We start from the raw sequence: 20,782 nt of genomic DNA on the forward strand, positions 1-20,782 counted from the left end.
ATGGGAAGTAGTCCTTGCTAGCCGTGGTTACCATCTCTGCAACAAAGTTGACCCAAGGCATGTTCTAAAAACTTAATGGTGATTTATCTACTGCCACTTAGAGTAGGCATCCTTGTAACCATCTCTTCCCACTTCTTCCATCTTTTTTTTTTTTTTTTTAACCACTCAGTCTTATCCTGTGGCTGGTTACATGGGTGGTTGTTTTGGTGGGGCGTTGGGATTTTTTTCCCTGAGAAGTTTCCTCTTCAATAAACACAAATCAAATGATACAGTACAACATCACTTCTTTTTTTCTGTGCTTGACTTTCTTAAACTATGTTAGTATTCTTCTATGAAGTTAGACATTGATTCAGCTTCTGGTGTATTGTTTCTTGTCCGCTGCTTTCGGTGTTCTTGACCCTTAGCAGACAGCTCAGCAGACTGAGTCTTGCCCTCTTACTGCTGCATTATTCTGTGACAAAATTGTAGTTCCTTGTTCTCTCCCAGTCCCTCACTTCCCATGCATGTCACAGGATATGCCATGTACATTTTAATTTGTCTGTGTATCATTCAAACCTATCTAAAAATCTAACAAATTAATAATGTTTCTCTTACAGAAGGTAAGTTGAAGTAAAGCCGTTGCTTATGGTCACAGCAACGTGGTGTACACAGCATAGTACTGGACTGCTTTTCAGAAGCTGTTCCTGTCTGTCCATCAGCTGAGGAATGCTGATAAAATCCTACCTGAACATTTGATTCCTGGAATGTTCCTTGAAACCCCACTTCTTCATTCAGATGCCTCCATTTTCCTTAAAAGTCGTGTTCTGGAGGGCTGCTGGTGAGCTTGTAGAAACACCTGAGGAATAGTTTGTTCTTACTATGTAGTGTCACCCTTGCTCTTGGGATGGATTAACTTTATCCATTCTGGATGTTTTTTCAGATCTGTTAGAGGTGGTGTGTTAATGACTTACGCTAGAACTACTACCACCTGATGCATTGTGGAAGTTGTGGGAGAGGTCATCAAGGATATTAAGGAACATGTTCAGTAAGTTCAGACTGGGGGTGAACAGAAACTGTATAGTCAGTTTTGGTGACAACTTTCAGATAAAAATGCAGACAGAGGAACGATTTACAAGGTTAATGACGTCTTTTACCTATTGTATACCCTGCCAAGGGTTATCTGTAACAGTAGGGAGAGAGGGTAACTCACGCTGGCTTATTTAAGTAATTAGTCACCCTGGTGTCTTCTGGCACTGTTTGACATGGCTAAGCTGATCTAATGGCTAGCTGCCACAGCAAGGATGGTGTCCTTGTACTGTATAGCTTCTAGTGTAAGGAAAGGGCAAGAATAATCTGCTTGCTGCATGGCTGGATACAGGAGCTGAATAGACCTAAAACTGGCGCTATCAGGAAGCTGATAACTTGTGTCAAATTCAGCTTTTCTAGCCAGCTTGTGGAATGCTTTTGTATAAATGCAGAAGCAGTGTGAGGGAGGGAAGGGAACCGCAGAGCCAGTGCAAAGGGATCAGTGGTGGCTGCTGCTATGCTGTGCTGCTGCTTAGGCTGCTGTGGAGCCACATCTTTAGACTGGCTTTCGAAAAGGTGGAGTTACTCTGTATTTGCAGACAAAGGAGTGTTGGCTAGGGATGTGAAAAATTTCTCTTTTAAATTGGAGCTTAAGCCAGATGTACATGAACAACTCTCCAATTCCTGTTTTCATTGTGGTGATGTGTGTTTGTCCAAGTTGGTTTTTATGTTAACAAAAGACTTACTCATTTACTGAGGTGGTATAAGAGAATAGTCTAGAGTGCTTTTGTTGATGTAATGCCTCTCTTAGTAAAGTTTGTCAGTATAACTATACCAGTAAACATCACCTAATGTGTTGCTGTTGGATCAGTTCTGTAGTAAATAATGGGTTGAAAAATATCTTTTTTCTCTAACTGTAGCATTTTAATTCTCTAGCATCTGAAATGTGATAACATATTACTTGACTTTAAGGTAGGACTGTGGCTTGGAGTAACCTAAAGTATGGATATGTATCTGTGCAGTAACTGAACAGAGAATGTTTTTTCTAGTAACTAGGTTATTTAGTACACATCAGAATATCACAAAAGTGCATTTCTACTCCCTTCCCCATTTCCTTTTATCCACCATCTGAACCGGCTGAGGGGAGATGGTTATGCTAATAGTAGTCAAGCTGAAGAGTCTAGTGTAGGATGCTGGGAGTGCTCCGCTCCTGCATCTGTAAGAAAACTCTTAAGCTTTTAAAGTTGCATAGTTTCCCAGAGTGATTCTGATTAAAAAATCAAGGGGGGTGGTGGAATTACTTATATATGTGGTTTCTGCCTTCCTCCAAGTTGTTCACCTAGCTAGACAGTTAGCTGAGTATATTTTTTACATAATGCTGTCATCTGCTTTTCCCCTGCTTTTTAAAGGGCTTTTAAAATTTGGCTGTTAACTTCATAGTACACTTAGAAACGTCAGTTGTACAAACAGTTGCTTAGGTCCATAAGAAGGGTTCTTTGTGTTCCTCAAATGTTTGAGAATTGCTAGAGCTACAAGCTCTGTCTAACTGTGAGGAGCATGGGTGCTATAGAGAGCTGCAGCAGCATGACTGGCGTCTGTGGGGGAATTAACTCTTTAAAGCTGATGAGAGAAAACAGTCTCTGTGGAGCCCTATGTCTTCCTTTCAAACATTCCTGGAACGACAGACTAAACTGGAAATGTGACTGGATACCCATGCAGAAATACAAGGAACATAATATAGCTATAATATAAAATATAAAGGGAAAGGTCATGATTTTGTATTGTTGAAACTAGGAAGCACGTATGGTCCAGAACCTTGTTGTTGGGCCAGCCCAGTATGAATATAGTGCAGAAACACAGCCTGTGGTTTGCAGTAAAGACTTCTGAGGAACTTTCTATAGGTTTTTATGTCGCAATATTTGGAAGCTTTTTAGTACATGTTGACCATATGTGTTACTGCATGTTCCTGTTCTCCATCTGCAGGCGCTTCTTTTTTCCTCCTCTTTTTCTTCTTTTGAAGGCTGTGAAATTTTGAGGGGAAAGCTACAGTAGAAAAGCGCCCTGCATGGTGACAAAGGTATGAGTGGGACTGAAGGCATCTGTTCAGTAGATCTCTGAGAAAATGGCTTCAGTAATGCTCCACAAGTTTCCCTTTTGTTTATGAGGAGTATTGAGATGATAGTTCTACCTTAGAGATCTCTAAATAGACAATTATACTTTGTACCAAGTCCCACTGCAATCTATGAGTCAGTATTGCTGAATATTGAATCTGTTAAAAAAAAAAAAATGCTGTGATGTTTTTGTAAACAGCATTTACTGCCTGAAATACAGAGTCAAAGCATGTCTCCTGTTGCAGTGAAGGGTGGGAGAAAGGAAGGGAGTAAAAATTGTTTGGTCTTAGGTGAATAAGATTGGGGAGTAGAGTGGCAGAAATACAAATGGCTTGATCTTTCACTCTTTAAAGGATCTATACCTGTAGGAATAAACAAAATGCTGATGCAGAGTGAGAATTTACTCTGTAAAAGGCTGTATGATGAGGCTCTCGACTTCAGGTGTTAAACTGTCAAAAAATCTTGTAACCTTCCAGGTGACTTCTGTTTGTGTTCTATTAAAAATCGCAGAAAACAGCGCTGGGGATTTGGATTTTTTTTTTCCTTTAATTATGACTTGGGCAGAGCGGGTGCACGTGGAGAATGTCCGCTTGCAAAATAACTTTCAGATGAATCTTCAAGACCTAAGCTTTCATGAGTGAACACCCACATGGAAATACACATTACTTATTAGTGGACTCTTCTCCTTCCCTGATCCTGCTCTAGATTAAGATGCCTCCTGCTGGGAATCTGCTCTGTCTGTGAGCCAGCTAACTTCTAGATCACAAGCTGTAGAAGGCTGAGGTTTGGCTGGAGGTGGCGTCCTAAGTCTTGGTCTAGACCTAAACTAAGGTCCAGCAAATGTAATCCATAAGGTTCATCTGCAACAGCCTTTGCTGTGCCGGGCCAATCTTAATTGTCTAGTGCCTTTCTGTCTTCCTGCTCCTTGCAAGAGTTGTTGCAGAAGCAACATGAGAAAGGCGTACATCGGGCATCTGACCAAGGGAGAAGGAATACAGTCCACAGGAATGCCAGGGGCAGGTGGTGTGTCGCACATTTGTGACTCCAGCTCAGCTTCTGAGGAAGAGAACTTGCTTAGGAGGTCTCTGATAGAAGTTGGGCTGTAGCATGTAGCCCTTCTCTGCGGCCCATCAGGGTGACACAGCTTAGGACATCTTAAGCATTAAATTAGTGAAACTCTGCAAATGAGACTTCTTATGCAAATCTAATTTTGGAGACCTCAGACACTTCTCCAGGAGTGGAGATTTTATATCACCTCTTTGTTTATGTAGTACACGATTGTCATATCAACTTCTGAGGGTGTTACTGACTTTATGGGGAAAGAATGGCCAGTACATATTCGTAGTTCCTGCATGTTGGGCTGATGATCTCCTGTGCAGATCAGAGATGACATGCAGAGACTGAGTGAGATTTTAAGTCGAGCTGAAAGGTATCTATCTGTTCTTGTTCATTTCAAGGGAGTACAGCTTTGCAGATCCTGGATAAGACTGCAGAAAGTTCATAGTAGCCAGAAAGGATGAGCATTTATCAGAAAAACAAGTAAGACTGGAACTAGAAAATAAGTAGGTGGTAAAGTAGAAATATCCTAATGGAGATTAGGGTGTTTATGTTTGGTTATTTGTATTTGCAGCACAGTGGTGGTTGGGTACAACCAAAAGCAGTAAGTTTGTCCTCTGGAAGGTGAGAAGAACTATAGAGATGACTATGCCCTGTCCATTTGTGCTGTGTAGGAAAGATGGGTGTGAGTGCACCCCTGAGGAGATGTGCTAAGCCTTCAGTGTGGGAGACCTTTTGTCCTTTGAGCAGCTCTATATACGTAAGGCACATACCATACCTGTACAAAGAATTAGGCCTCGGCATCTGTTCAGTAATCCCAAGTAGTGAAGGTGTTAGAAGTTCTGAAATACCCTTTCCAACAGACACTTGATGAAGTCATGTAAGACATATGAGTCAATTCATTGCTGCTTATGTTTCACATGTTTAGTTAGTAACTAATAAAGCAGTGCATTATACTTATTTATAGTATAAGGATCTTCTGTAGCAATAAACCTCAGTTCCAGCTGGACAATTGGATCCTTGTTCAGGTCCTGCTGGAGTTTCCTGGCTGTTTATATGGATGTTAAACAGTGCTTATAAATAGCTATCTCATGCTTCTGAATCTTTTTAATTGTAACTTTCCAGTGTCAGTTTGGGAAGCAGTTGCTTTGTGGTGCCTCCTCTGAGTTGGAAGACAATGTAGGGTGAGATAGCACCTAACCAATCCTATGTACCCTGATGGGGTGAGGATTGCTGAGGTCCAATTGAAATTATATTTGGAGAGTGGGAGAGTATGGTGAGGGGAGGGTTTATAGGCATACTTTCACTGTGCTGGTCAATACAGAGTTCTTAACTGTGGCTGCCATTTAACAGCCTTGCATGATTAAATCTGGCAGCATGTCCTGCTTCACAGTTACTGAGCTTGCTGTTGTGGTACGATAAATGTGCATAATTGTTGGTAAGTTGGCAATACTGTATTGAGCAATGATGTGCTCTGCTAAGAGTGTGAATTCTTTTTTAACCTGAAAATAGTTGGTTGTTTTGTAGTTTTATCAGCTGTTTAAGGTGTTCCTTGTTTCTACCTGTAGTATACTTAATTGTATATAAAGTGACGTTGTAAGGCTGCAGACTCAATAGGAAGTACAGATTCAGGATTAGGATAGTAACTTCCCTGGGTACATATGCTTGTAGTAGTTTCTGGGTGCTTGGTGAAAGTTTTGGAGAACTTCTGTTGTAGTCAGTGTGGGGGATAGACTTGGTCTGCAGGTGATTCCGAACTGTTGGACCACTGTCTGTCTTGCAGCAGCAATTGGAATGTACGTTATGAAAGAGGCAGGGGACTAAAATTGGAAGAAATTAGTTTCATCCAGTTCTGTAGGCTGACTGTTGTAGTTCTTGTAGTGCCGGGGAAAGACATGACAGTGCAGCGTCTCTTAACGGTTACTGATCGTGTCAGCCAGTCTTGCTTCCTGGTGATTTGACTTACCATTTCAAGTGCAGTTCTGTCCCATGGGAAGAGTTGAGGTTAAAGTGAATAAGGACTCTGATACTGCACAGAGGGACTGAGTTTTTATGGTTGTAGAAGCAACCTTAACTTCCTAAAGACCAGAGTTCTTGGTATATCATCTAAATGTTCTTATATTGTTGTTAATGCTTAGTGCCTCATCCCCTCCCCACTTCTAGTTTGTGTATTTAAAACAACAACAAAACCAAACCGAAAAACCCCAACAACTCACTCTTATCACAGGGTGGTTAAATTAACTTGTACAGACAGTAGCTGTTCGTGCTATTGCAGAAGTTAGAGGATGATAACATGTTAGTATATTGCGGAGTTATGTAAAGGTTTCTCTGCCCCAAACCTACCCTTTTTAACCTCTTCTCTACATGCCTTTGGGTCAGTGCCAGTTCCCCTTTGGGATCATCTCGTAAAGGTTGCTTCCCACAAGCACTGTCCCAGTCTGTCTGCCTAGTCCTTTCCCTATCAGTTTGCTCACATGGTTTCCTAATCTCTTATCAGTTTTTCCTAGCCCCTGCTGTTTTCCCTTCTGGTCCTGACCTTTATAGGAACGTAAATCCAACATATTATTTTCTTTTTTTTTCTTCTGCTTCCTCCTAGTTGGACTCACTCTTCTGTATTCCTGTGGAGCTTGTTTCATGTGGCTTGTGTTTTGGTGGGGGAAAAGGTGCCTTTTTTTTTAAGGGGTAATGAGAGTTGGGGATGAAGGACTTGCTTAGTACGTAGAAGAGACTGCCTGTACCCTAGAGTAGCCGCTTGCACGGGAGGTCCAGCATTGATTCTCTAGAATTGGACCAAAGAAGCTGTGCTGAGCCACTCTGTGGAAGTGACAAATAATTTGTCCAGTGCTAGATGATTGATTTTGAGCAAATCTAGCAAATGGGAATTTTGAGTTCTTTAGCCTCCTAATACAAAGTTCTTCAGTGATCAGTAGGTATTTCAAGGGGTTTTTGTTTCTTTTCTTACTTCTCCACTCTTCAGAAGTTTTAACATATGACCAAGTTTCTGTGCATTGTTACAGCATCTGAAGGGTGCATATCTGATGGAGGGGTTAACCTTGACCAAGTTCTTGGTACCTGCTGTGAAGAATGAAGGGCCAAACTGCTTTTTTAAAAAAAGAAGTTAACATACCTGAGCAGATCTGAATGTATGCGTAAGCATCTAAACTCTGACAAATGCAAAGTAAATTTAAGTTAATATAGACTGGATTGCACGGCCTTGGTACAGACATGCCACAGTAAAACCAATCCAGCCAAGTGCATCCTGTTTTTATAAGTAGTGTTGGATTCGTGATGCTGTATGTGAAGTAGCCTGAAGAGAGTGGAATGGATTACATAACTTGCCTGCTGACTCTTTAGAAAATACGAAATTACTATGTCAAAAGTGGACTGGACAGAGATGAGATTAGAGAAATATTAATTTAAAGAGCTTGAGTTAGTCAAGCCTGACACTACTTAAGTTTCAAACTGTCTTCCTCTGTACGTAACTAGAGTTCAGATGCATATTCTTATAGTCTACTGTTAGAAAAACAAGATTTTTAAAATATAAGCCTTCAGTACAGAAGTCCCTTCTCATCAAGGAAGAACGATGCATTTTGTCATTGTTCTATTTAATATGAAAGGAAAGATGAGTCTGAAATGCAAAATGCAAAACTGACTGTCCAGATCTGAGTGTGAATTTGAGTTTTGCTTTAGGGTTGTCCTTCTGCAGTGGTGTTCAGTTGATTTGGCATGTGTTTTACTTTTTTCTTTTTTTAAGGTTACTTCAATAAAACAACATAATGTTTTTACTTGCAGCACTTGAAGAATCGGAAAGTGACATTTATGTGCGATTCATGAGGTCACACAAGTGTTATGACATTGTTCCAACAAGCTCTAAGCTTGTTGTTTTCGACACTACGCTACAAGTGAGTATTCTCCTTTCAGTCTGCCTTTGCTTGCACTTGATTTTTTTTAAATGTCTGTTTCCTGAGTGTTGAATGAAATTTGATCTCTTGAAGAGAAATTCTCCCATAATGCTGTGCCTTGACTGTACAAACCATATTGCTTCAGCTGTATCGTTCACGCTATACTTGAGGAGGAGCTGGGGGAAAGACTTCCTAGCAGAACAGAAAGAGAGGATAAAATTTGTTTTGTAGTTGGAATCACTGTCTAAACTTTCAGACGAGCCCAAACTTATATTGGCTTCTTCATGGCTATCAGAATTTACATAAAGACATTTTAGGTAAAGGTCCCTGTGCAATAGCTGAAGAGTATTCAGGTGTTTTGAGCCTGTTCCTGCTATATTGGTAAGACAATGTAGGACTAAAATGGATGGCTTAATTATGCTAATTATTACATTCTCCAGAAAATTTTTGTTTTCAGTTTCTCATTTTGATTTTAATCAGTAAATCATCTGCTAGACTCTTGGCTTTGTCTGAAGAGGGTCTTTTGCCAAAAGAAGGCATTAGCTGCCTGCTATAGAAACAGACTAATCTGTTCTGCAGTGTGGTAGAAAGCTGTGGCTTTCTTTTTGTTTCCTGGATTTTGCAATTGGTGTGTTTTGGCTTGCTTTGGTTTTTGTTTGTTTCAGTATGTTTTTCCTTTTAAAGATGCTCCAATTCTGTCTTTACTAAGCTCAGTTAAGTAATTTAGGTCTGGAATGTACTGCTCAGTTAGATTTCAGCTTTCCACAGTCAGAGGCAACCACATAATGGATCCTTGGTCCCAAAATGTTCCCAGAACCATCTCGAGTATCAGATAATCTTATATAATGCTAGGTTGAGTGCTGTGACCTAAAAGGTGGAAAGTCTACGTTGCGCAACAAGGCTAAGTAACGGGGTGGAGCAAGAGCACTGCACACGTGTGTTTGTACAAGGACCAACAGCATCCTTCTTGAGTTCTGCAGCATGGCCAAGAGCACTGGAGCTTCAGTTACTGCTCAGTACAAAAAACACAACTTGTAACTTGAGCACTGGACTTTTTCAGTTATCAAGGCGTCTCATTAGTGAGGGAGTTTCCTTCATCTGTTGACCCTATTTAGGCTCTGAGTGCACTGAGGCTTCAGTGTGTTGGCTCTGATACCTTGGCTGAGTCCTTAAAGGTAAGTGTCCTATCCAGTACTAGTATTATGCTAAAACTTGAGCAGGGCTATGGTTAGGATTCTGCCTGTGTGCCAGAGGACCTCCTTCTGCTGACTTCTGCTAGTCAAGAAGGCAACGCTGAATGCAACAGTTGGTCACTAGTGTCTCATGTCAGGTGGTTATCTCCTGTACCCAGAAAGCCAGACTTCTGGAAACTTAAGCACTCTGATATCAATGGAACAGTCACTTTTTATTTCCCCAGGATTCTTCCTTGTGCTTTACTGGACACTAGATTTTGTAGTGAAAAGAAACCTGATCTGTGATAAGAGATGGAAAAAGGTAGCTTGTAGTCTTGCAGGAAGAACCTTCAAGCACATGGACATCAGTCCTACAGAGTTGAAATGTTCACATTGTTGATTTTCTTTGTATATTCCACTTCTTGACTGTTTTGATATAGTCTTTGAACTGCATCTGCTCTTGCATTTCGCCAGTCATATGGACTCTGTGCAAGCACGAAGCTCTACTGAAGAGTATCTGTTACTTTTAGATATAATAATAAGGAATGCTTTTTGCCACATACCTTTTCAGAGATTTCTTTTTTTTGTCTCTCAGAAGCTTGCTTCTTTGGGAGGTTGATTATGTTGACTTTTTCACTCTCTCAGAGGGAAAAAGTTCTGCAGTTTTTCCTTTCTTCTGTCCAAAAGAGAGAATGACTGTCAACTCTGGACTAAAGAATTCAGACTCCTTTGACGTGAAGGGTCAAATTTGAGATGGCAGTGTTTACTGTCACTCGCCTCTTCTCGAAGACTATCGGCTTCCTTTTGATTTCCAGGGAATATTTGTTCTCACACTAGGAGATACTCTGTTGGGAGTTGGTACCTGCAGCTTGTTGGCGTGACACACACCCTCTTGAGTTCTCAGCTGTCAGTGGTCATCTGGGTCAAAGGCTTAAGCACAGTTGCAATTGAAGATGAATTTTCTTTATTCCTTCAACCAGTTAATCTTGAGGCCATTGGGGCAGGTCACCCATTCCTTTTGGATTCCCTCAGACCTCTTGACAAACTGCATAAAATCATGCCAGATACCAGTTTTCATTGCTGGAGCTGTGTTGAGATAATACTCTTAACGTAAAGAAACTGGAGTTTCATCTCCAGTTGGTGAGCCAGTGTGAGGTAATACTTGGAGAAGCAGAGCATGAGTGAATGAACCTTGTGAATTTTCACCATAAAGGAAAACAGGTAACTTAATGGTAATGGAAAAACTTTCACCAACACTGCCCCAAAATCGCTGTCTTATTTGGGATCCCTAATGATGGTCATGGGTTACGAGTGGAGAAGAACAAGGCATGCCTTGGTCTATGATTGTGGGGTCATATTCTCAGTCTGCTTCTCCAGGTATTTGAAAGCAGTAGTGGTAGGAGGGGAGTCTGTAGTTATGAATTCAGACTCTGGTATATGACAAATGTGGACTGTATCTTGAACCTGGATTAATGGTGAGATTTTTTTTTTTTCCTCCAAACTGAATTTTTTGGACTTTGCACCATTACATTTAATGCCAGTTGCATTAATGTTAATTTATGAAGTCATAATATAAAGCAGTAGTTCTCTTCCAGCATTGGCACGGTCTTCCAACTTTGCGGGTTTTGCAACAGTAGTAAATTAAAGGGTTATTTAAGGAAACATTAAACAGATTGATCTGAATGCTTATCCTGGGCTACACTGCTAGGAGGTCTAAATAATTTTTTCAGTATTTCCCTTTGTAGTTCTTTACCTAGCACCTCGTATTAATGTTCTGCCTTCAGTATCTTCAAAGTACATTCTGTGTCTTCAGCTTGATCGTTGTGGCTGGTGCATGTACATGAGCCTGGAATGTAAAAGTAGAATAGCTTTTTTTTTAAAACAGCTGAATAATTACATGGTGGACAATATACCAAATATGGTTAGTCAAACAAAAACTTGTAAAATATTCTTCATGTTTTAATTTTTAATACATAAATTACTTATTTTCCAGTACTTCAGGACTTTCTATCAGTTCTTATTTTGAAAACGTGGCACGCAGCTTTGTGAAACACTCAGTGTCCATGAATCCTCTCAAACTGAGATGATTTTTGCAGATTATTTGTCTTCCCTGGATCTATTTCACTCCTACCCACATCAGTGTTTCTCTTAATTTAAAACAAAATGAAACAAAAGCCTGGTGCCTTGAAAAAGTTCTTCAAATACTTGGATTCAGGTTTTTAATAATGCTAGAGCTAAAACTGAGTATACAAGGGCTTGCTTTTTGCCTCCCTTAGTATAAGCTAGTAGCAGTTAGTCGAAGAAGGGAAAAAAAACCTGAAGCTCTGTTGTGTTCTGATGGCATCCTTTGAAAGGTTCTGCTGTTGGATTTTTGTGTGACTATAGTATCCCGTCTCCCTCTACTGGTCATCAGCCCCAGCACACATCACATGTTTCTGCCGTGGAAAATTATTCATGAGATACTGTGGAAAGTATTCTAAAACTGTTGTTAGCTGTGGGAAAAATTGAGATGTTAACTTATATAATGTGGCACAAGTCACACTGCTGAAACAACATCTATTCATAAAAGTAAATGTTTAGTCTCAATGTCTTCAAGGGATTTAGTGTAAAAATTTGTGAGGAATCTTGTTTTAACCCTGAATAGGAGAGGAGATGGTAAGGTGCCGTTACGTTGGAAGCAGAAAGAAGGCCTTAAATAGCAGAAATAGTAGCTGATAAAGAGCAGGAATGGGCTGACAGTCTCTTCAGTCCTGCCTGTTTGCAGTCAGAAGATTTGGGGGCCTCTCGATTCCAGCAGCTACCTTGCTGCTTCCAGTGCTAGCACACCAGTCTGGTCTTGCGTGTCAAGGACACACCTGTGTGCAACTGGCACCTACACTTGGCCGCTGTGAAAGCAGTGGTACATCTCATGTGCTTCCGTTAGGCATCAGGTCATATGGTAAGGGAGAACTGTGCTGTGCTTCAGCTGGAGAATGTGCCACTTGGCACAGACTTGAGCAGCATCTATACTAAGTAAACAAAATGTATGGAGCTAAGGTCTGCTTACCTGCCTCAGGCCAACCGGCCCAGCTCGGTTTGCCTTGGTATAGCTTAGCTTATATTTCCCACAAAACAGAGTATCTGCATCTAGTCTGCCTACCCAAAATGGTCCCTAGCCTGTGCTGAACCCTGAGAAGTGGCAGATGTTGGCTGGGAGAGTGCTAGCTGGCACAGGTCTCTGCATTTAGACTGACAGGGGACTGTTCTTTCACCCTTTTAGTTTACTAATACAGATGGAGCCTGTAAGTATTTGCTCCTCCTAAATATTTATAGAATCATATTGAACTACAGTGCTGAGACTTTCCCTTGCCTGTGACCCATGAATGCTCCTTGTTCGTGACAAGCTTCAGCCTTTTGCTTTTCCCAGAGAACATGCTACGTTTGCTTGACGCACATTAAAGAAATTTCTTAAAGTCTGATCTGACCAGGAAGGGAGTCAGGAGGCAATTAGATGTTATGAGCTATCCTGTGAAGTTTGAAAATTTGACTCTGTGGATGATGGGGAAACTGGGCAAGTTGCAACAGTGTGCAGCTCGCAGTGGATAAACTGTCTTTCTAATCTCTTGCACATCTCCCAAGATGCAAACAATAGGAGAACAAACACTTCACAACCGCTTTGAGGGGGTTAGGAGGGTTGTCCCCTGAAGGGCTACTCTATGAATGAGCATTCACTTATTGTTCTTCATTCTAATTATTCAATAAATGGATCTGGATTATCTTTATAATAGACTCCAGGAAAACACTGAGCTGAACATGGGTTTACTGGTTACCGGCTTGAGTCGTCAGCACAGTATTTCAGTACTCCACAAGTGTTAATGCAATTAATGTGGCAGTGGGCAAATAAGGTGACATCCAGATCTGCCTTTACTATCTGTTTGTTGGGTTTAACTTGTATCAGGCACATAGAGTGACACAGCAATCTGATTTTTTCTTTTTCTTTGAAACTGATATTAATGCTTTGAAGGGAAATAGTAGTTTTGGTAATTCCTGTATTAAATTCAAATGTCAACAAAATACAGCACTTTGTTCACATTCTGTCAGTCGGATTACTTCTGTCTGACTAACATCATCTACTAATGTGATTTCACTTTCTTCCTCATTCCTGCATAAGTTTGACTTTGTGATGCTTTCTGTAGAGACCAATGCATTTCCCCCTTGTCCTGAACTGTATTTGAATTTTTAAAGGAAGTGGCTCTTACCTAGCTTATAGCAGTCTCTGAAGCTTAACTATAAGCTTACTTAAGGCCAGATTTTTGTCTGACCTTCAAACAATTTTGTTAATTTGTTTTGACTTTGCCCAGCCTACATAAAGATGAGAAGGATTAGCTTGTTTTGTAGCGCAGAGCAATTAACCCTCCGAGAGTAATGTAAAAGGTAAGTACGAGACACGGGCTTCCCTGCTCCGTATCAAGCAGCTATCTGCAGTCCCAAGAATGATATGTTGACAGATGTAGTGGCTGTGTCTTGTGAAGTTTGTATAAGCTTTTGTGGAGTGAAAAGCTCTATCTAATCTTTGGCTGAGTGATAGTTTTACCTGTTAAAAATAAATTTATGTTTTAATACTAAAACACATGTAGCTTTTGCTTACCATGACCTTGAAGCTATTTTTAAAGTATTTGTCCAGCACTTTTTCATGAACTATTAAATATCATGTTTATGTGGAAATAGTCATCAAAATAAGCTTTCAGAATCCTAAAGACTCTTTCCTTTTATATCATGAAGAAATCTTGGACAATTGTGTGACTTCAAGGTTAGATTATTTAATGTTTCTGTTTAATGAAATTATCTAAGTTGGTAATGGACCAGATGTTGTTATCATTGATGTAGGCTTTTGTCAGTAACTGTCGTACACTAATAAGAGCTCAGATACTTATTTTTTCTAGTTGTGTGGTAGAAAAATATTTGGAACAGTCTTCTGGAAACTTCTTCAGTGGTTTAACTGGAAGTAAATATAACTTCAAACTTCTGCAGAGCATGCAATGGATTCCACATTAGAAGAGTGGAAGAGGATTTGTATTTCTCTTCCTTGTGCTGACTGTATTCAGTAAATGGATTTATTATTGTTCCCTCCAGGTCATTCTTGACTGGGGTGTTGCCTCTCTCCAAGGTAATGAGGTAGACCAGGCTTCCAAGAAGAATGCTCTAGAATCTTTTGCTTCCAGAAACACACAGCAGACTCTGGGTCTGCTGTCACAACAGACTTCTCACAGCTTTACAAAAGGATTGACTGTCTGTTTCTTAATTGGCTTTGAGGTTTTCCCTTGTCGAAGTTGCTAAATTGTAAACTAATATACTGTCTGCACTTCTGAGGAGCGTGAACACCCTTCCTTGCTTACCCGTCCCACAGAACTTGAAGAGAATAATGTAATTTAGCTTCTAACTGGCATGTGGGCTGAGGCAGCTGAGCAGGCCACTTAAAAGCTTCCTTCATTGAGATCAGGCTGGAATCTGTAGCATAATACGGGAAGATTTGTATTTTTTCAGAGCGGCTCCTGTTGCTTGTACACCACAAGCATAGGAGCTTAATTCCTACAGCTCTCAAAACCGATGGGAAGCATTCACTCCTGGATCTCAGAGGAAGATAATATGAATTCATTGTACCTATTAAGCAGAAATTTCTTGGTCTTCGCAGGGTGTAGGCAAGGTGTTTGTGTGTCTGTGAAAGAATTTCTGTACCCTTCCCAATGCAGCTGGTCCCAGTGGCTCTGCCCACGAGGCTTACCCAGTGCCTTACTCTTAGCCCATTGTGGCACGAAATCTAGCAGCAGAATTCTGGCTGGAAGTGGGTTTTTTGGTTTGGTTTGGTTTGGTTTTTTTCTCCAGAAAATACAGCTGTGCTATTTTTTTTTTTTTTTTTTTTACTGGACTGCTTAGGTTCCCCTCAAACAGCAGGTAGAAATAAGTATCAGCAGTGTACCTTATTGAGATGGAATAACAAGAGTTGACTGTAATCATGGAGCAGTGGCTATCTAGAAGAGATCTTTATTAAGTCAGCATGTGTGCCGTTAGAGGGAGAAGGAGAGCCCTTAATTCCAGATACAGTATGGGCATATTGACACCGAGTATCAGCTGAGCTCTCGGTTTGGTGTCTTCAGTTGGATTGGGACCTCTTTATGTGGATGTGGTGTGGGGAAGACTTCCGCATGTGGACACAGTACCTGCTCTAGAGCATGTGCCTGCATACTTCAGCTTGAGGATAAGACACCTCCTATTATTTCTGGGGTTTGGCTTGGGTCTGAAGGGTATTATTCCATCAGCTCTTAAATTTTACTAAGCACTCTGGCCAGTAGTGGTACATCATCTACCAGGAGTGTTCCCTTTCCATCTCCTGTGAATGGAGAACTGAATTTTGATATAGTTTTGTGTAAGCTTTCCAAAATTCAACATAAGCTAGAGGAACTGCTTGTGGATGTTTGTTGGTTGTTTTTTTTCAGATGTTAAAGCAAATGTAGCTTCTCTGTTAATTACAGGTTTGGCCAACTTTTCTCTACTTTACTTGAGGGTGTGATAAGATAAAGGAAGAAATTCTCTTCAAGACCTGCTTGGCCCTTGCCCTGGGCAAAAATCTTTATTAAGTCCTTAAGTAGCCTTTTTTTTTTTTTTTAAAGGCATAGTCCTTCAAGGAGGAAATGCTTCTACCAAATTCATAGACCAAAGAAGAAAATAATTGAGAAATAAATTTGAATGCAACAGTCATCAGACTGAGATGATTGGTTGTAGTCTGTGGTATTTTACGCCGTGTTAGTGTGACGCAAATAGTTACCTTGTTTTGCCTCTTCACTGGCTGTGTTGTCAAACAAGCACACAAAACCAGTGATGAATTCCTTGTGTGAGATCTGCCTTACATCCTCTGATAGGGAAGAAGCACTACCTGAAATCCTAGTCATGTGAGGGAGTAGCAGGGAAGACATGTTATAAACCTGTCTTATTGCAGCTAGATCATGAGGCTTGCCTCTCCCTCATGTGCAGTAGTTGGGACTTTTTTTTTCTCTCATGGAGATCTGCCAGGATTTGGGCAGCCAGAGAACTTGCCATGCTACTTAAAAAAATATGGTCCTGTTTACGGTTGGGCTCAATTGCCTCATTCCTCACATTTTCACATCAAAAGCATTTCAGAATCGGAAAGCTCGAACACATTTGGACTGAGGGAATGAAGTGTAGGTTGCCCTGTTTTTATGCAGTACAAAGGTCACAGTAGAGGCCTGATGGTTTTCCTGTTACAACTGGTTATACTACTCTTGGTCTTCTTGCTTGGTAAGAGCTATTGAAATGCAAGTGTTTAGCCTCTAAGAGAGAAGTCTCAGGGTAACTTTTTCTTGTGCCTTCTTACTCTAACGGTGAGAACAAAGACTGTATTCTAGAGTGACCATCGTATTTGCTCACATTGTGAAGATATATATACTGTTATCCCTTGAAAATGGCAAACTTTTTCCCAGTACACATCAAACTTTTTATTTTCATGTGATAGGAAAGGTGGTTGTTTTTCAATGATTACCTGAAAGATTTGGTTTTGATACTATGGTCCACGTGTCAATTTTCCGAGGCTTGTGTTCCCTCTTAAGTTTTGTAGCCCTTAAAAGTCATCATGAGACAAGACTGGGAATTTGTCAACTTATCCAGTGGATATGATGACAAATGTTCTAGCTCACCTTTGAGCATCCATCCGTCAGGAGCTGGAGATAAGTGTCAAGGATCAGCTGGGTATGGTACTGCTTTTATGGGAGCTCTCTGTCAAAAAATAAAAGAAGGAGCTTCTTTCTTACTATTCTGATTTGATAAAATAGACATTTCTTTGGGGTTAGGGGCTTTTCAGGCAAGTAAAGCTAATGCCCTGGTGTTGGTTTATACTGTGAAAGATGAGGCAAGAGAGGTACACATTCATTATCTTGCCTTTGGATGGCAGCCATACCACAGAAGTTCTGGCAGATCTTTTAACGCTGTCCATGCTACTTGTCTTTTGCATCATCCTCTGGCTTGGTACTGGTATATCTGAAGGTGTTCCATAATTGTTTCTCATTTCTGCTACCTTCCAGCTTTTCTAAGTTAACTTTGGCATTGAGACAATGGCACTGGGTTGTGTGTCTTTCAGCACAGTAGCATTCTTGACTGACCCTTAAGCACCAGGAACTGTGACAGGTCTTCTCTCTCAACATCTTGTCAAGGACAAGAACCTTTTGTAAGGCAAATGAAACAAGTGATTGCAATAGCAGCAGTCACCATCCTTACCTTATGGGACAGTCCTGGAAGACAAGTTTGAAACCCTCTGGTCACTTATGCGTGAGTTACAGTTTTTGTAACATAGTGTTAGGTAAAACAAGGTAAAAGTGTTGGGGAGGGTGGGGAGGTGTATATACACTGACCTTTTGGACACAAGCTCATCCTGTTTTCCTTTGAGAAGCTTCCCTCATTCACAGATGTTTACTTGAGAGCATTTCTGCAAGGGCTTGTAAGATTACTGGTCTAGTATATCATAATGAGTAATGGCCCTTCCAGTATTTCCCATCAGTGAGAAAAACCTTTTTCTTTAGTCTGGTGAAATCTTCTGTCTGCTACTGCCGTTTCTGGTGTCACTGCCTGATAATCAAGCTGTTCTGTAGCTCACTAACTGTAGGGGGCAAGGTCTTCCAAATATTCTACTACCTGAAAAATATGTATGGGTCTAACTCAGTCTTTCTTGGTAATGACTGTTATATTGGAAGAGGCTACATCCCTCTCAAGACTTACAGTGGAAATACTGTATAATATTATAAATTATTATATATAATATCATATATTATGAATAACTTAATTAGTCTGTTCTTTTATTCGACATACTCAGTGTAATGAGTTCCTGTAGCAAGCAAAGCTTGTTCCTGTTCTACTCACTGTAGTGTAATAGCACCTGTTGTTGGGGTGATCTATCATACATGTAGGACTTCAGTCGCTGTGTTCCTTAGCTATAGGATGACCATTCTACTTAAGGGACAGAAGACAAGTGGTCGTGTAAAATGAGATTCCTCATCTAATTGTAAATGTCTAGACATCTTATAGTCAGTGAGGGGGGAAATGGCATCTGTGGGACACAATCTTGGTGAGTCATGCCACAGAAATGACTGTTTCCTCTGGTTGGCTATGAAGACACTCAGTGAGTATGCAAGATCAGTGTATATGTCAAAACAACCTCTAAATTTGGGCAGATAAATCCTATTTTAATGGTTCATTGTGTTTATTAGGACCACTACATGGTTAGTAAGAACAAAAGTGCTTTGTTTAAAGAATGTTTGTACATGGTGTTGAACAGCAACAATCTATGGGATCTGGCTGACGAACAATGGTTTTGTAAAGGTCAGGCCAGTCCAACACTAAATATCAGAGAAAGAGCAACGCTGGCGGGGTCAAGAATTAACAACGCTGTTGGAGGCCCAAAGATGGGACATGGTAGAGATCTTCAAAGGCTACAGACTATGTATAATCTCAAAGGAAGGTCCTTGTGGGCATTTTCTGCATGAACATCACTGAAACATCTACGTGTGCTGGCTGGAAGCCCAGCTCCACACCCCAGTGCTTTGGCTGGCCACCAAGCAGTACTTTGGGCAACTGAAATTGGTAAACCACAGAAACTAAAGGAAAATGTAAGTGGATGAGTGTATGTTTGTGCTTGCAAGCAGTTTTAGCAAATCAGAATGAAGTTGGGGTTTTTTGCTTCGTAATTACCTTACTTAAATAAGAGACAAGTATTAACATTAAGAACTGATGACATTGTTGTTTTATCTAAAATATAACTGTATAACACTTTCTGCTATAGAACGAAAGAAAACAATAGGAATGTCACTTAAGCTGTGGTCTAGGACAGCCCAGAGGGATGAGTTTAAGTATTTCTTTACTAAATTTTGGTGATTTATTACATCAAATGTTTAATATCCTAAGACCCAAACTGAACTCATTGTCTTTTATGAAGGATTTAAGTCTGAGCTGTCTCAGTAGCTGTATCTATTCAGCAGCCCTCAGTTTTTTCAAAAATGTCTTTTAAAGCTAGACAAGATGGCATCTAACTGAAGATTCTTGAGATTCTTGGAGACAGATAACTTGCAAATGAATCAAACAGAATCAGGGCAAGAACTGATCCTTTGAGGAAACTTTCTTTTCCTTCTGGATTGTCTACAAGCTCAGCTTCTTGCCTAGTATATCTTTGGAATTTGTCTCTCAAAGTATCATTTCTGAATCTAAAACAATACTTCAGTTTTAGCATCTTACCCATCTGAACATTGTGCTAGGCGGTACACTTTGCTGCTACTGTGTCTAAGAAAGAAGTAGTAGCAAGAATTTGGAGGTTGCCTGAAATCCTGTAGCTGGCTCTGGGCATGCTTCTTTTCTAGGTTATCAATTACAGGGTTTGTAAATTGGCTTGAGGAGGTTTTTTTCATGATTACCATCCGGAAGAAAGCTATTTTCCCCTGGCTTTAGTAGATGAGCTGTTACCTTCTTGCTCTGATACAGCTTGAACATCTTACTCTTGTGGAAGACTTGGGACATAAGTTAGCAGTGACCCTTAACGTGTGTGATGGCTATTGTTATGGAAAGATATCAAAGCTGAAGGCTCTCGGTTTCAGGCAGTTTGAGTGTCCGTTTCCTCTTTTTTGATGAAGAATGGTTAGAACTTATTTTGCCCCAAGGTGGAGTTACTCTGTGTGAACTCACTTCCATCTCATATCTGCTCCTCAAATAGCTCACTGCTGTTAGCTTTTGCTGCATTAACTTGAAGTGTGATGCTGTTATGTGGGAACACTTCATGTGTCTGCCTGGAGGGTTTCTTTGTGGTTTCAGCCTTCCATATGAGTTAGTGTGCTCCTGTGGTGGATTTGGTAATGTTTGTTTTGCCTGACTCCTCCTTGTGTCTGCGAGGTGGCTGAATACCTCTGTCTAACCGTTTTCTGGATAAATAGTATGTGGTGTGTATCTTATGGTCATATTTATGGTCCTGGGTATTTTTTCCTCAGGTGGCTTCTTCAGTTTTAATGCAGTTTAGGGGTGGTGGTTGTGAAGCAGATCATTATTCCTGTTCACTGGTGATATAGTAGAAGCATCTGTAAAGTCCAGAGGGAGCTTTGAGAACTGTCAGCTGCTGAGGTCAGGAGGGTAGGTTTGCTTCTCATGGTCAGAGGGAAGGCAGTCAGGCTGCATAGAGGTAGCAAGAAATACGGATGCCTTTCAGAAGCCTGATCTTAAAGACTGGAGTTCATATAACCGCATGCATTTGAAACATTTACTGCACATTACTGAAGCGTAGACAGAGGTGGTGTGTTCTGGTGCAGGAGTCTGACAAACTTTTAGAAATTTACACTGCTACGTTGTAACAGTGAGTCTAAATGGAGGTTCTGTCAAATACTGTATGACACTGGCTGTTGTGTGGATGGCTTTGCGAACTTTGTCAAGAAGGCTGTAGGGAACAATGGCTGGCTTTTTTTTTTTTCTTATCTACTTTTTTGTGTGTGTGTGTCCCTACTTTTTTGGATGCTGA

General features: G+C 40.6%; 1 protein-coding gene across 4 annotated transcripts in view; it reads left to right on the top strand.

Annotated features, from left to right (window-relative positions):
• PRKAG2 (protein kinase AMP-activated non-catalytic subunit gamma 2) overlaps positions 1 to 20,782 on the top strand; it is a 220,769-nt gene that overhangs the window by 182,243 nt on the left and 17,744 nt on the right. For all 4 annotated transcript variants that reach the window (XM_086467066.1, XM_086467064.1, XM_086467065.1 and 1 more), the window contains one exon: positions 7,965 to 8,074. In XM_086467066.1, coding sequence (XP_086323192.1) covers positions 7,965 to 8,074 — 110 coding nt within the window. The remainder of the gene's footprint in view (positions 1 to 7,964; positions 8,075 to 20,782) is intronic.

Source organism: Leptosomus discolor, chromosome 6, assembly GCF_034619465.1.
Source record: "Leptosomus discolor isolate bLepDis1 chromosome 6, bLepDis1.hap2, whole genome shotgun sequence".
In the NCBI taxonomy this organism is placed as follows: domain Eukaryota; kingdom Metazoa; phylum Chordata; class Aves; order Leptosomiformes; family Leptosomidae; genus Leptosomus; species Leptosomus discolor.